General features: G+C 38.5%; 1 protein-coding gene across 6 annotated transcripts in view; it reads left to right on the top strand.

Moving 5' to 3' along the window:
- The window catches only part of PUS7 (pseudouridine synthase 7), a 52,190-nt gene extending 41,361 nt beyond the window's left edge, over positions 1–10,829 (top strand). For 2 of the 6 annotated variants that reach the window (XM_054726379.1, XM_054726377.1), the window contains 7 exons: positions 466–527; positions 1,369–1,529; positions 2,486–2,612; positions 4,763–4,864; positions 7,746–7,875; positions 8,609–8,700; positions 9,475–10,829. In XM_054726379.1, the coding sequence (XP_054582354.1) occupies positions 466–527; positions 1,369–1,529; positions 2,486–2,612; positions 4,763–4,864; positions 7,746–7,875; positions 8,609–8,700; positions 9,475–9,611 (811 nt within the window). In that variant the 3' untranslated portion in view covers positions 9,612–10,829. Of the gene's footprint in view, positions 1–465; positions 528–1,368; positions 1,530–2,485; positions 2,613–4,762; positions 4,865–5,381; positions 5,478–7,745; positions 7,876–8,608; positions 8,701–8,961; positions 9,042–9,474 lie in introns of those variants that run through there. The other 4 variants (XM_054726378.1, XM_054726380.1, XM_054726381.1 and 1 more) reach the window with 4 other exon arrangements.
- Positions 10,830–16,972: the final 6,143 nt, after the last annotated feature.

Below are 16,972 nucleotides of genomic sequence, written 5' to 3'. Positions count from 1 at the left end.
TTACCCTTTTTAATAAAATTTATAGACTTTTAAAAGTGTGAAATGATACTAAATGTCAAGAGTAGACCTTATGTTTTTTTCTTCTCTCTCTTTTTTTTAATAACTAAAAATTCCCTGGTCCAAATTTATTACGTGTTTCTGAAGGCTTTAACTGAAGAAACAAAATACATACTCATGGAACAAACTGGGCCTTTGTTGTGATAAAACAGCTTCAGCTACTCGGCTGGAGGAGTTTGGCTTCACTATAAAGGGCCGTGCTCAATCTGGGTAGAACAGGATCTTCTCTCTATTTTTAAGTTCTTTTGGCATTTACATATGAAATCTGTATCATATTAGGTTTTCTGTTTACTTTTAAATTTAGTAAAATACATAAAGTCAAATGTGATTTGTTGACTCCACAGATTGGGACATATAAAATTCCATCGTCATGTGAAAGTAACTAAATTAAATGCTGTTTCATTTTAGAGCTATACTACAAAATTCTTGGGCTGAAGTCATGGATTTAATATTGAAACCCCGTTCTGGAGGTGAGAATAAAATTGATGTTATGAAAAAAATAGAATATATGGCTAGATATTCTTGGCATTGCTATGAATGAAAGCATGTGAAAATTAGGGGAGTTACTTCAGAATTTTTAAAAATTGTGGGGGTTTTTGGTAAAATAAAAAGTATAGTTTATTTCTTTATTCTCATAAGGTTTATGTACATGTTTGAGATTTATCATTTATATGCTGTTTTCAGCTTTTTAGCTCATCTGATTTATTTAATGAATACATTCATTCCCTTTTCTCCATGCACTATTAAATCTCTGAACACAGGAATTTGTGGTTCATTTTTAAAAGTGTAATAGGATATAAAAACTTGGCAAAACATATTGAGAATCTTTAGTTTGAAAAATTCACTAAAACTTTCCAGAAAATATTTCTAAAATTATACTGCATGAAAAATGATTTAAGTACCACTTTACAGATGATCAAAAATGATGATGCCCACTTTGGGTAAATCACTCATTTGCATATTTAAAAGAGACAAAATTATCTAATTTTGAGGGAAGTAACCCATTAAATTCGACAATCCTATAGAAAAGGGGAAGGAAGGAAGGAACGCCAAGGTTTTGTGGTATGTTGAGTCAGCTGTGATAATGAACAGTAACTGGCTTTAAATCCTGGGGTGATGACAAAGCTGTCTAGTTCTGTAAACTTCCTACATTTCCCATCTTATTTTCTGATGGTGATTCTCAGGTTAGCGGAAGCTTTTACAAATAGCATTTTCTAATTTGTGTTCTGTATGAAGCATTTTAAGTTAATGCAAATCTGTCTGTTGGATAAATTGTTCAATCACATCTTTCTCTCCGCCCCCCCCCTTCAGCCGAAAAGGGGTACTTGGTTAAATGCAGGGAAGAATGGGCGAAGACCAAAGACCCAGCCGCTGCCCTCAGAAAGCTCCCTGTCAAAAGGTGTGTGGAAGGGCAGCTGCTTCGAGGACTTTCAAAATATGGAATGAAGAATATAGTCTCTGCATTTGGCATAGTGAGTGCGATTTGTAAAGTCAGGCAAATGACTCAAGGTGGTTTAATGCTTTTTACATTTTATCTTTAAATGCTTTACTAAATTCAGAAAGAGCAGAAAGTGAATGAGGACCCTTCAGTGATCTCTGAGGGGTGTGTGATATTTGCGTGGTTCTTCAGACCCTGTAAGGTCGTGGGGGCGGGTAGTGGATGCCAGCAGTGTCGGCATAATAGTTAACATTGAGGGCATGAGAAGAGCAGTGATGTGGAGAATATTATCTACGAGGAAATTTGAATTCACTGTCTTGCTCTTTGAAAAACTCAGAATCCATCATTGAGTTCATTTCTTGATCATTCTCCAGCATCAGAACTGTAACCTGCCTCAGTTAAGAGGGTTGCACACTAAGGGGTCTAAGTGATGGCATTTCATTTAGTTTCTTCGTGGTTATGCAAATTGGTTACCCACTGTTGTGTAGCCTACACTAGTATTTGGAGAACGACAATCCAGAATAGACTACAGCTTAACTCTTAAACTTGAGTCTTACTGACTCTTCCCCAGGATGTACTCAAAAAAGCAGGATTCTTCATGAAATTGTTTGTTAGTTCCATCATTTAGGTTTCCTCCCTGACAGAAAATTATGGTGGAGAAAGCACCATTAGCTCTAGAATTGACATAGGCATTCCTTGGGTTTGAAGTCTGTTATCTTTGACGGAGGGCCTAAGTTCTGTGGGTGTTTGCTTTGTCTGCGTGAATGTTTGCACTGTGGATACACATGGGCACAGCTGTGGCTGCAGCCGATTGTGAATACCCTTGAGTGTGAGGGCTTCCGTGTCTAACACCGGGTGCTACGTATTGGAGGTTTAAGGTGTGAGTGTCTTATAGTAGGGTCACCACTAAAGTGAGATCTGCCTTGCAAAGTACTGTACTTTTAATATTTAGAACTTTTTGTTTCTTGCCTTTTTTTTTCTTCCCTCCAGATACCTAGAAATAATCGCTTAATGTATATTCATAGCTACCAAAGCTATGTGTGGAATAACATGGTGAGCAAGAGGATAGAAGAGTACGGACTGACACCTGTTCCAGGGGACCTAGTTCTCAAAGGAGGTAAAAAGGCAGATATTGTCATTATTCAGTCAAACTAGAGTCCAAGTATGTGATACCAGAGTTTAAAATCCAGCCTGACTACTAGTTAAGAGAGAGAGATGTCTAGTATGTTTGAAATGGAAGGACATTGTAAACTCAGACTGACTAGTTTAGATGTGTATCTTTAATGAGAAATATACCTCTGGTTTGAGTACGCGCTCGACTGTCTATTTTCTCAGCTGGAATAAGACGTGGACTCAATGTTACCTAAAATCCCTCTCCAAGCTTTAATCTGGGTCTAGCAAATACTTGTCTGCACTTTGGGATGAACTTCAGCCTCTGGGCTGTTGGCCAGGTTTAAGGAGTTTCCTAACTTCAGATTGGAGCTCACTTTACATGTGGGCCATGACCTAATGAACATTTTGTACACACTCTGAGCTCAAAATGTTTCTCAGACACCCAGACAATCTCATCTGCTGTTGAGCTATTACTGTGCACAGTCCTTATGCTAAGTCCCTCATCAGTGTCTTCTAGTTTGAAGCTCATGGTAGTACTGCCAAGAATTCTTTCCATTCTTCAGATGAGGTTCAGTCACTTGCCCGGGGTTCCGCAGGCGGTTAAAGAAAGAAAAGGCTGGGATTCAGTATCAAGTCTGTCTGTTGTTGAGGTATTGCGTTATCAGGTCTTTGAAGAAATAAATTTTAAGGAGGTGTGAGAGGAAGGAATACATTTTATAAATCTTACAATGAAGCTCACGATTAACGTTTGAATAGCAGGAGTCTTAAATATGCTATTAAAAATCTTTAATGGAAAGTTAAGGGAATTACCAGACAGTGAAAGAAAAATGTGAGCTTGCCAAACAAAGATTTCAGTGTAGATTTTTTTTTTTTAATATGTTTTATTGATTTTTTACAGAGGGGAAGGGAGAGGAATAGCGAGCTAGAAACATCGATGAGAGAGAAACATCGATCAGCTGCCTCCTGCACACTCCCTACTGGGGATGTGCCCGCAACCAAGGTACATGCCTATGACCGGAATCGAACCTGGGACCCTTCGGTCCGCAGGCCAACGCTCTATCCACTGAGCCAAACCGGTTAGGGCTCAGTGTAGATTTTTATCTTTATTCAATGGTCTTAAAGGAACTAGTTACAGTTAGAGACTGAATGGAAGACCCTGCCATTGTTTCACATCTGTTGTTGCTGTTCACATTCCTTTATTGAGCCTGTATCTTCATAAGCTTTTTAGCAGGTGTATGTCAAACACTTCCCTTTCATGGTCAAGACAGGGTCAGAGGCCATGGATACTGACAACTGATTTGTCTGCTTTATTCTGTCTTTTTCCATGACTGTATCTACTGTGTCTTGACGTATTAGCAAAACCGGAAACCCTACAAAAATGTGGTTTTCTAGGAATAAGGCAGAAAACATTGCTGTTATTTTTGGTGAAGAAAGTAAGTTGTGCATAGTTTATTTCAATGTTAAAAATATTTTTCCTCCCAATATTGATCAGATCAGTGTGTTTTTAAAAAACTTTTAAAAAATATATGTTTTATTGGCTTTAGAGAGGAAGGGAGAGAGAGAAACACTGATATGAAAAAGAAACGTTAATTGGCTGCCTCCTGTAGGCCCCCTACTGGGAATCGAGCCTGCAAAGCAGGCATGTGCCCCAACCAGTTATCCAACCAGCAACCTTTTGGTGCACAGGACGTCGCCCAACCAACTGAGCCACACCGGCCAGGGGCTATATCAAGTGTGTTCTAATGTCCTGTAGGCCACCATATTTTATCCTCTAACTACAGACTGTATTGGTTTTTTATTGTTCATTCTTTTAGCAAAAGGCATTAATTTGTGATAGCTTTCCTAATAGTATTTTGTAGCATTGTTTAACAAGGAAAAGGAGCTGATTGTTAAAAACAAGCATTCCCAAACAGTGAAAGTGCAGCTGAGAAATGAAAGTTTTAACTTAGTACTTTTACCAAGTCTGATTTTTATTTCTTGGGTAGAGTAGAAAAAGTGAAAGGTATATATTCCAACTCTGACTTCTTTAAGCTTTGTAGGCCACAGAACTGTACCACCTTGCGCTTCTGATGGCTCAGATGTATGTAATTTTAGAAGATTGAGCTCATGAAAATATTGCCTATTTTCTTAATTTACTTATTTGTGAATTTGTAGCCACAGCCACCTACATCGAGGAAGAAGATGTTAATAATTACTCCATCCATGATGTGGTAATGCCCTTGCCTGGTTTTGATGTTATCTACCCAAAGCATAAAAGTAAGTGCCCTGTATGGGGAAATAGTTCAAAACAAAGACTAACACAATTAAGCCACTGGCAGCCAAGAGTAGAGAAAGGGGGAAAAATCAGTTATATTTTTAATATAATATAGAACTTGGTTATCCATCATGTTTAGACTTTAAACATATATAAACTGTGTTCACTTGTAGAAGTCTCCCAGAAAGGGATGCATTCAGATTATTTAAATTAAGAAGCAAGGTGATGGTAGTATTTGGTATTGGTGTTATTGTTATCAGTATTGTTGTTACGGGCATTATTATTTAAATTTCTGAAATTCATTAGTTCTTACTAAGGATGGGAAGTTTTTAGAAAGAATCCTTGAGGAAGTGAATGGATAATTCTACTTTAACTTTACTTTTTTTAACTTTTTTTTTTTTAACTATCTGCTCATTGTGTTTTAAAACTCAGCAAGCACAGAAATTTATAAAGTGAAAAAGTTAGAATTACTTCCCATTCCACAGAGCCTGTTAAGAATTACTTTTGTGCCCTACCCAGTTTGGCTCAATGGATAGAGCGTAAGCCTGCGGACGCCTGTGGACTGAAGTTTCTCTGGTTGATTCCCGGTTAGGGCACCTGCCCAGGTGGTGGGCTGATCCCGATCAACGATTCTCTCTCATCATTGATGTTTCTATCTCTCCCTCTCCCTCTCTGAAATAAACAAACAAACAAAACAAACAAAGAATTACTTTTGTTACCTTCATGGATGCCTTTGGTGGGGGGTGGAGTGGGCGAAGACTGGAACTTTTATTGTTCAAGGATTCAGAAATTTAAAAGAAAGCAGCTCTGAGCATCGAACTGACCCTGGAAGTTTACTCCTAGCCAAGCCTGGGTTTCGGGAGGTGTTTTCCTGTTAAGACATCTCTCAAAAGGCCAGAATTATTTTACTTATCAGTGTTATGGTCCTTGATATTTTACTAATAGTGAAATGATTAGGATTAACATCCTTCTTTGATAATGCAAATACTTATAAAACAGTTAAATGGTAATCTTCCACTGACATGTTGCTGTGCTCCTCATTATCCTGAGGGCTTAATGCATAAGGGAGTGGTTGTGCAAGGGCTTGTATGGGATTCATTTGAGGTTCTTCTCCATCCCTTTATTCCTCCTCGGAGGGGGTCTATCCCATAACCAGGGATATGCTAGGGGAGGAAAGGTCACCCTGGGGGCAAGGTCCCACCCTATAATTAACCCTTTGCACTCGCTTGCTTTTTTTCTCGATTCCTTTATTCTACTCGGGACTTAATTTTTTAAATACCCCAGATTTTACAAAGCGCGGCAGTAGAATAAAAAACTGGAGTTTCTTTTCATACAAACTTATTCATTTGGATTTTTTTATATTTCAAATTATTGATACATTCAATACAATTCGACATACGAGCTGCTACCGATGCTAACCGTGTCGAGTCACACTCGACATCCGAGTGCAAAAGGTTAATTGTTCCTTGCTGGGCACACAGGGCTTTCCACCATGGTGACCTTCCATACCTGGCCCATCATCCTTGCCCTGGTCACGCCTAACTGCCTACTGCACTGGGTGCCCAGCAACCCTGAGTTATCCTGATAAGTGTGTCCTCAGCTAGTCTTTTCTTGATCCTAACATTTTTTATAAATAACTTGAATAAGGATATCTGCTTATCATATTTGCAAGTAGTGTGACCCAAAATAGTTAATATTAATTATATGTAAATAAGCATTTAAAAAGAACTGCAGGGGTCATTTAATAGAGTTAAATATAAATTCTCACATCTATGCTCCAAGATCAAATATATAGATAGAAAAGGCTGTTTGATAGTTGTCTACATAAAAAGTATCTGGAATTGGACTGGATGAGAGAAAATTAAGGGATTAAGAAGAAAAACACACACATATATGTATATAACCCATAGACACAGATAACAGTGTGGTGGTATCCAGAGGGAACGGGCTGGGGGGGTGGGCGGTACAGAGGGTTCAAAGGAAGGGAAAATGGGGTCTTAGAAGGACTGCTTGGGGCAATGGGTTCATGATACAGTGTGCAGATGATGTTTTATTGAGTTGTACACTTGAAACCTGTATGGTTTTGTAAACCAATGTCACCCCAATGAATTCAATTTTAAAAAAAGTATCTGGAGTTACTGTTGAACTTAAGCTTGTTATCCCAGAGGCAGATAAAGGGATTTGGTGCGAAATGCAAAAATGTCAAAGGAAGGACAGTTGGGGGAACCGATGTTTGGCCTAGAGAAGGTATGGCTCAGAGGTCCAGTACTTATGAATACATGTGGAAGTGGACTGTTGATCTGCTTGTTTCAAAGCAGTCAACAGAAATTACAAGAAGACAGATTTCAGCTTGGAACAGGAAGACTTTTTAATAATTGCGTACCTCACATGGCAACGGGCAAGCACCCACGGGAGGGCTACGGCAGCTCTCTCCGGTGTTAGGAGAAGATGCTACATCAGGTGCCGGGTGAGCCAGATGGTTTTCCCAGGTCTCTGATTTTTATACATTTATTTATAACTACCTTCTGCCAGAAGAGTTGGAGGCTTCTGTATATGTTCTCTTCCATCTCTGAGCATGTATAAATTGTACTTTAGGAACTTCTGGTGAAATGGCCTTTTGTAACTGGCTTGGGAACCTTACTCCCCAGATACTGAAGCTGTTTGCAAAGGTAACTTATAAGTAGGTTCAAACTTAACCTGGAGAGGCCTGGTCCTGGTTAGTGAGTCACTAAGTTTTGATTCCAGAGAATAGACTGGATCATATATTAGCGTGACTAATTGTGTTAGGGTGAACCAACTGAATTTATATGTTACTCTATAGTCTAGTTCAAGGTAGCTTGCTGACATGATACATTCCAACTAACTTGTTGTACTTTATGTTAGTTAGTGACGCCTACAGGGAAATGCTCACAGCAGATAATCTTGATATCGACAACATGAGACACAAAATTCGAGATTATTCTTTATCAGGGGCCTACCGAAAGATCATTATTCGTCCTCAGAACGTCAGCTGGTGAGTAATAGTCCAGAATGAAATAGAACTGAATTACTATGTGAGATTTTAAGCTTTCACACCACATATATATTTTTCAGTGTGTAAAACCTGGCATGGTCCTAGCTGGTTTGGCTCAATGGATAGAGTGTAGGCTGTGGACTGAGGGGCCCCAGGTTCAATGCCAGTCAAGGGCACATGCCTGGGTTGCAGGCTCTATCCCCAGTAGGGTCGTGCTGGAGGCAGCCGATCAATGATTCTCTCTCATCATTGATGTTTCTATCTCTCTCTTCTCCCTTCCTCTCTCTGAAATCAATAAAAATATTTTAAAAAAACAAAACACCTGGCATGTAAGTGTTAGTTGTTGTCATAACTAATACTATTTCTGCTCCTTTTGGTAATTTTCAAATCACCAAGAAATAAACGAAGGCAAACATACAGTGAAAGTGGCTTAATTTATATCTTATTGACAATAAATTATTGAAAAATGTGCGGGAAATGAACTTTTTCCCTATTAAAGATTTTTCATCCTGGGGAAACATTTTCTTTTCTATAGGCTGGCATCATCTGTTACCTTGCTATATAATAATATAAAAGCAATATTTATGCATAAAATTTGGCCCTGTTCTGTTATTAAGTAGTTCCACTATTGTCTATAATAGACCTGTGTTTTCCTTACTAAACAAATGGTGATGAATGACTTGGTACCTTTCCAAGTTCACGTTTATCCTTTTTTTATTTATATGTTTTAAAGGGAAGTTGTTGCATACGATGACCCTAAAATTCCACTCTTCAACACAGATGTGGACAATCTAGAAGGGAAACCACCACCAGTTTTTGCTTCTGGTAAGTTTACTCAACCATCAGGTCTGTGTCAACTTTGAAATATAGGGTGTCCCCAAAAAATGTATACACAGTTTGAATAATGATAAAGGTAGTGATTTTAATTGAAAATACATTTCATTTTCAAAATTGAGCTATTAACTATTTGTGCTTTACATTTTGGGGAGACACCCTGTATTTCTCATACAAAAACAAAAAGAAAGCTCTTATAATCCCACCACTTCCCATCCACTCCGTAATTTGTTTTGTGTTTTGTCATCTCAGTTTCATGATTGTAGCTGGAAGTCGTGATTAAAACAGTAAATCCCACTGAAAATGAATGACAGTTATAGAAGGTTTTTGTTTTAGGTGATTGAATATTTCCTCTACACCCCCATAGAGAGTTAGCAAAGGTGAGCGAAAATCCAGAAAGAATATCTAAAACATTAAATTTACATTGTCATTGTCAGATTCTGGTTGCCATTGCTTTGTCTGTCTTCACCCTGTGCTCTGATTGTTTTATTGGTTTTTTTTTATTTTACATGCATTTCTCTCCTGTGCTATTCTGTCATTTGCCTTTTTTATGACAGTTCCAGGTAGAATACACGGAGAGAGTCAACTGGGTCAGACACTCACAGATCTTTTACTTCTGAGGCTCGTTCTCTGAGGCCCTCTGGGAATGAAAAGACTGGGGAAAAGAGCACAATACTTTCATTTGTGTAGAGATTATATGACTTGCCCCAGTCAGTCTGCAACTGCCTTACTTTTCTGAGTGTTCTCTTCTTTCATGCCTGGCAGAAGGCAAATACAGAGCTCTGAAGATGGATTTTTCTCTTCCTCCTTCTACCTACGCTACCATGGCCATTCGTGAAGTGCTAAAAATGGATACCAGCATCAAGAACCAAACCCAGCTGAATACCACCTGGCTCCGCTGAGCCCTTTGTTCCAGATCAGAAAATGCAGACAAGTGTCTGCTGGCCTCCTGTTCATCTTTCTCTTAGTACAGACCTATAGTGGATTTTGGATCTTTGTAGTAAAAGATTATTTGTATTTTTTCAAGTTTTTATTAGCTTAATTTGCAATATTTATACACATATACAAATCCTGAGGATCCTAATTTAGTTTAGAGAATATAAATGGGTTACAGTGTATTTCAAGTGCTTAAGTCATAGAAAAATGTCAGCTTTACTGGCTTTATAATAATTAAAAAGGACTTTAGTTTAAAGTGGCAGTTTTAGCTTTTGCTACTTTTTTTTTTTTAATCATCACCCAAAGGATATATTTTAATGATTTTATAAAATAGAGAGAGTGGAAGGAAGATAGAGAGAAAAACATCAATGTGAGAGAGAGAGAAACATCAATTGGCTGCCTTCCCATGTTCACCTCGACCGGGGATCAAACCCAAAACCTGGGTATATGCCCAGACCGGAAATCGAACCCATGACCTTTTGGTGCACTGGACAACACTCCAAACAACTGAGCCACACCGGCCAGGGCAGGTTTTGCTACATTTTTGGACAACGGTAATTTTTAACATCTATGAAATGAGTACACAATAATGCATTTTAAGAGAAAATGCAACCAAACAAATCTTGATGGGTAAATAATTACAGCACCCTCTGACTTATGAAAATAAACATAGTACTCGTGCTTATTTAAATGATGATGAAACATCTGTGGATTTATGAACACAAAAGTGATTGCCATTATCTAGCTTATGTATCAGGTTCAGGTAATTGTTTATAGAGTTTTTAGTTACAATGGCTTTTGCATTTATATTATCACTGTTTGCAGAAGAGTTGCATTCATAGGACCTTTTTTCTAAATGTAAACATGTGCACCTATTTTTATTAGTCAAGGTCTAATTTTTACTCTAGGTGCCTTTTATGTTCAGAACTCTTTCCGCTGGACTAGTATTTGCCCAAAAATACATGATAGCAGAGAAGAAAACTTTAAAAATTCACAAGGGCTCCTCTTAGCAGCATTAACCTTTGTCACTGACTGCCTAGGTATTTCCATTTCTGGCATTGCATAAAACTCCTGTTTGGTGTGAAAAGATAAATATGCTTTCTAAGGATCTGTGACATAATTGTACCAGTTTTTATTTTCTATAATTTCTAGAACCAAATATAATAAATATTTTTTAAAACTCCTTTCTACTGGTTATATTAATAATATCTGAAATTGAGTGCAAATGAGAATCTTGGCTCTAAGACAAGGAACTAATGAAGGATCCTCAGAAATGGTGCTGACATAAAGCTGTGTTATGATCGGGTGTGAGGTATCATGAAAATAATACAGAATCTCAAGTTGTATAGATGACTGGATTCAAGGTCATATAGTATTACCATTCACTTGCCTTCCACTCTGCTTTCTGGAGTGGAAAAGAAAGGGATGAAAAGCAACTCTTATCAGGAATATCACAGAATGGGGGTGTGAATGACATTTGTCCTGAATCTGGCAGTGGAAATGAGATTGAGAACTGTTTTTCAGTTGTATTTTAATGACATCTATCACACTGCAGAAATTAAAAAGAGATTTAAAATATGGTACATTACTGCCCTAGCTGGTTTGGATCAGTGGATAGAGCACTGACCTGCAGACTGAAGGGTCCGGGTTCAATTCTGGTTAAGGGCATATGCCTGGGTTACACGCTTGGTCCCCAGTGGGGGGCGTGCAGGAGCAGCCAATCAATGATTCTGTGACATCATTAGTATTTCTATCCCTCTTCCTTCCTCTCTGAAATCAGTAAAAATATATTTATATGGTACATTACCTTTGTAACTGGTTAGTTTCTAAGACCAAATGTATTAAATGTCTATTGGTCTGTTTGTAGTTTTCAGTACTAGCAAGTTAGTTATTCCCCTTCATCATATTAGTTAGTAAAAGAGTATTTATTAAGGGAATCTAACTCTGCCTATTGCAACTGCATTTAGTATTTCTGCATTTATATTGCGGGGGGGGTGGGGGGGGAATAGGCTAAATGTATGTTTCCTTCGTCTGGGAAATACTTATGGCCCTACATGGTGAGTTCGCTTTTTCTTGGCTGCGTTAGCCAACTTCCAGTTTGTGTGTGTCTCTTCTTAACCACCAGTTGGAAAACAATAATTCAAGGTGGATTCTTAGAACCATTTTGAGACTTGGGGACCTACCACCTAACTCTAGGGACTTGGTCAACTTGGAATAAATCATCCCCTTAGCATAGATGTGAAGACATTTTCTTGTTGGCAAAGTTCCTCTAAGGCAAATTTACATTACCTGAAAGCAACCACAACTTTATCCTCAAGTGAAAGTATCATTGTTTTGTAAATTTTTGCTATAAGAAATAATAAAGAATTATTACTTTTATTATAATGTAAAACCACTGTTTACTAATGGAAAGGTAAGCTAAAATAATCAAGCTCATATGATCAACTTTTTATTCATGGTTGTCATGTTGTAGATAAACATCATTCTACTAATAAAAACAATTCCTGGTTTGATTCCTGAATCAACCAAAAAATTGATAATAGTTGCAATAGCACATTAGTACTTAAAACTTCACCAGTTGTTCCAGGCAGCACAAATAATAACTTGTAGCTTGTACTGATGTGTGTATATTGGTGATAGTATTTTGAAGCATAAAAACAAGAACTTGAACAGCTTAAGAAAATGTCATCGAAACCATAAAAAAGAACCAGTCAGAAATGAGGGATACACTAACTGAAATGAAGAATAATTTACAGGGAATCAACAGTAGAGTAGTTGAAGCAGAGAATCAAATCAGCCACTTGGGTGATAAGGAAGCAAAAACACCCAATCAGAACAGAAAAAAGAATCCAAAAACATAAAAATGAAAGGAGCCTCTGAGATAACTTCAAGCATACCAATATTTGTATCAGGGATGTGCTGGAAGAAGAAAGGGAGCAAGAAATTGAAAACCTGTTTGAAAAAAATAATGACAGAAAACTCCCCTAACCTGGTGAGGAGATAGACATACAAATCCAGACAGCCCAGAGTCCCAACACAATATGAACCCGAAGTGGCCCACACCAAGACACATCATTATTAAAATGCCAAAGGTTAGACAAAAAGAATCCTAAAAGCAGGACGAGAAATCAGTTATTTACCTACAAGGGAGCTCCCATGAGACTGTCGGCTGATTTCTCAACAAATATTTCAGGCCAGGAGGAAGTGGCAAGAAATATTCAAAGTAATGAGAAGGAAGAACCTGCAAACAAGATTACCTAGCAAAGCTATCATTTACTAGTAGAAAAGGACAGATAAAAGTGCTTTCCAGACAAGAAAAAGCTAAAGGAATTTATTACCACCAAACCAGTATGAAATGAAATGTTAATAATTTTTAAAAGATTAAAAAATGGCAATAAATACGTATTTATCCACAATTGTATCTAAAAAATTAAAGTAACAAGCAGACCCTGACCAGTTAGCTAATTTGGTTAGAGCACTGTCCATATGCCAAGGTTGCAAGTTCAGTTCCCTGGTCAGGGCACATGCAAGAAGCAAACAATGCATCAATAAGTGCCAACAACAACTACCGTACATGATTTTTTTTTCTCTTGCCCCCCCTTCTCTCTAAAATCAATAATATTTTTTTAAATAACTAACAATCAGAACAGAAACAGACTCATAGATACAGAATTATTTTGATAGATGCCAGATGAGAGGGGGTTGGGGGGATGAGTCAAAAAGGTGAAGGGAGCCCAGCCAGCGTGGTTCAGTGGCTGAATGTTGACCCATGAACCAAAAGGATGCTGGTTCAATTCTCCATCAAGGCATATATCCAGGTTTCAGATTTGATCCCTGGTAGGGGCATGTATGGGAGGCAACCAATTGATGTTTCTCTCTCACATTGATGCCACTCTCAATTTTTAAAAATGAAAAAAATTTGATTATTGATATAATAGTATTAATACCTATTATTTCAATTTGCTGCATTTGTTCTTCATTCCTTTTTTCCTGCCCCTTTTCAGCCTTTTGTGGTTTTAAGTAAGCCACATTGTATTTGATTATATTTTTCTTCGCTTAGCATATTAATTTTCTTATTTAAAAAAAATGTTTACTCATTATCCTAGAATTTACAATATACATGTGTAATCTAAGCCTACTTTCATGTAACACCATACTGCTTTATGGGGAGTACAGGTACTTCATGGATAGTACAGGTTCTATATAATAGTGTTTCCCATTAACCCTTATAACGTTGTTTGTTTTAATATATTTTTATTGATTTCAGAGAGGAAGGGAGAGGGAGAGAGATAGAAACATCAATGATGAAAGAGAATCATTGATTGGCTGCCTCCTGCACACCCCCTACTAGGGATTGAGCCTACCACCCAGGCATGTGCCCTTGGTCAGAATCAAACCCGGGACCCTTCAGTCTGCAGGCCGACATTCTATCCACTGAGCCAAACTGGCTAGGGCATAACATTGTTTTTATTCATTTTACTTTTCCATACTCTATAATCACCCAATGTACTGTTACTATTACTTTGAACAAAGAGTTATCTCTTAGATCAATTAAGACTAAGAAATATAAAAGGTTATATTTTGTGTTTATTTATTCCTTCTTCAATGCTCTTGCTTTCTTTATTTACATTCAAGCTTCTGACCCGTGTAATTTTTCTTCTTTCTGAATAACTTCTTTTAACATGTCTTGTAAGATAAGTCCACTGGTGATTAATTGTTTTTTGTTGTTTTATTTTGTTCTGTTCTGTTTTGCCCAAGAAAGCATTTTACCTTCACCTTTTCAGGATGATTTCACTGCATATAAAATTATAAGCTGGTGGATATTATTTTCAACACTTGAATATTTCATTCCACTCTCTTCTTGCTTTCATGAATTCTGATGAGAAGGCTAATTGTAATTCTTATCCTTGTTCCTCTGTAAGATGTTTTTCCCCTGTGGCTTCTTTCAGGATTCTCCCTCTGTCCTTGGTTTTCTGTAGTGTGAATATGATATGCTTAGGTGTAGTTTGTTGTAGACGGCAGAAACGGCACCAGGTATTAAACCAGTGGGATCAGACCAAACCTGGGTTCAGCAATCTCGGTACTTGAATTCTGGCTAGGAAAGAATCAGAGGCAAACCCAAGCTATAAGAGAGCATTTATTTGGTAAATCTGTGGTAGAAAAAGTAATTCCTAGAAGAAATAAGTTTAGGAAACAAGTTATAGAGGTAAAGGAAGGACCCTTGAAGCTTGGGAGTGAGGAAGGTAATGGTAAGATGCCTGGGGCAGGGAGGAGGAGAGGGGAGGAAAAGGCACTGCCGCTCCCTGCTCCTGCAGGGAGAGAGCATTGGGCCCTCCCTCCTAAGGGTTTTAAGGGTGGAGGTTTTAGGGCCGATCCCAGGAAAAGATCTCAATAGAATTTTTAGCAATTTTCCAGGCGTGTCCTTTCAGGGTTGTGGTCTCCACTGATAGATTGGTCAGGGTCAGGGCAGGGGGTCATCATTCAATGCAGCTGGTCCTGAGGTTAGCCATTGAGTCACTAGTCTAGTTTTGCTGTTTTTCTGGACCTGGAGCTGAAATACAACTGAGGCCTAAATGTTATCTCTAGGGAGGAAACCTCAGGGGGTCCAAACTGCATGGCCAGCGATATGCTAGAGGAGGAAAGGTCACCTTGGGTTCACCCTACAATTGTCCAATTCGAGGCACCTGGGGCTTTCCACCCTGGTGACCATCTGTACCTGGCCCATTGTCCTTGCTCTGCTCATGTCTATGTTATGGTAAGAAACATTCAAACCTGGGAAGAATTTGTTGTGAGTTTATTTGAGCCAAACTGTCCAAAATTGCCAGGAAGCAGAATCTCACTAGATTGAATAATGCTCCCGAGAATGGCAGTTTTGCACCTTGTTTTATACATTGCCATCAAAAGAGATGTAAGTGGGTTACACAAAATCCATCGGTAGATGTATTAGGGAGGCAGGAGAGGGCAAAGCCAAGAAACTTCTGGAATTGGATAAAAAGTAAAATGATCTCTATGTATAAAAGCCTAAGCGACTGTCTGACAGTTCGACCATTAACTGGTAGCTATGACAAGCACTGACCACCAGGGGGCAGATGCTCAATGCACAGGCATGGAAACATGGAACAGACTGATGAATCTTAGAGGGAAGAGGGGAAGAGGGAGGGCGGCAAGAGATTAACCAAAGATCTTATATGCATACTAGAGGCCCGGTGCATGGATCCATGCACTGGTGGTGTCCCTCAGCCTGACCTGTGGGGATTGGGCCGAAACTGGCAGTCCGACATCCCTCAAGGGGTCCAGGATTGCGAGAGGGTGCAGGCCAGGCTGAAGGACCCCACCGGTGCATGAGTCCATGCACCAGGCCTCTAGTAGACACTTCTTTTACATAAGTGGGTGCAGGATAGTTAACAGTCAATAATTAACTCAGTAACCATGAGGGGACTTGTGGTCTCCACAGAGCGGTGCCTATGCTTTGAGGGGTCCAGGAAAAGGAAAATTACTTTGACATTCCAACAGTATGTTATTGTAGATGCAAAAAGACAATAGGCTCAGTTAAGGTAAAGATTGACCTTTGTCAGGGAAGATACTGGCCTAGGACCGTGGTTGGCAAACTGTGGCTCGCGAGCCACATGCAGCTCTTTCACCCCTTGAATGTGGCTCTTCCACAAAATACCACAGGCCTGGGCGAGTCTATTTTGAAGAAGTGGCATTAGAAGAAGTTAAAGTTTAAAAAATTTGGCTCTCAAAAGAAATTTCAATCGTTGTACTGTTGATATTTGGCTCTGTTAACTAATGAGTTTGCTGACCCTAGGACATGACTACCCACCATAAATTGCTTTTTAATTTTAAAAGTTTTCATTTCAGACGATCCTTTGTGGTTACTTGAGGTCTCTGAGTTTGCAAGGCCGCCAGGCAGGCCTTCCCTGCTCCAGTCAGGTCAGCATCCACATCTAACCGCCTACCACAATTTCTATGGTATTTATTCGGCTTGATGTCCTCTGCTTGTTTCCTGGTCTGTGGTTTGGTGTCTATCATTAATTTTGGAACATTCTTGGCCATTTTTACTTCAAATATTTCTTCTGCTCTGTTCTCTCTGTCTTCTTCTGGTATTCTAATGATATATATGTTACATCTTTTGAAATTGTTCCACAATTCTTAAATATTCTATTCTGGGTTTTATTGCCTTGTCTTTTTATTATTATTTTTCTTTGTGTTTTTAGTTTGAGAAGTGTTAACATAAAAAAGCCATTGAAACCTGTAAAGAATTTTTGTGAGTTTATTTGAGCCAAACTGTCGACATATGCCAGGAAGCAGAACCTCAAGGAATTGA

Source organism: Eptesicus fuscus, chromosome 14 (assembly GCF_027574615.1).
Source record: "Eptesicus fuscus isolate TK198812 chromosome 14, DD_ASM_mEF_20220401, whole genome shotgun sequence".
NCBI lineage: Eukaryota > Metazoa > Chordata > Mammalia > Chiroptera > Vespertilionidae > Eptesicus > Eptesicus fuscus.
This window is presented reverse-complemented; position numbering and strand designations above follow the sequence as displayed.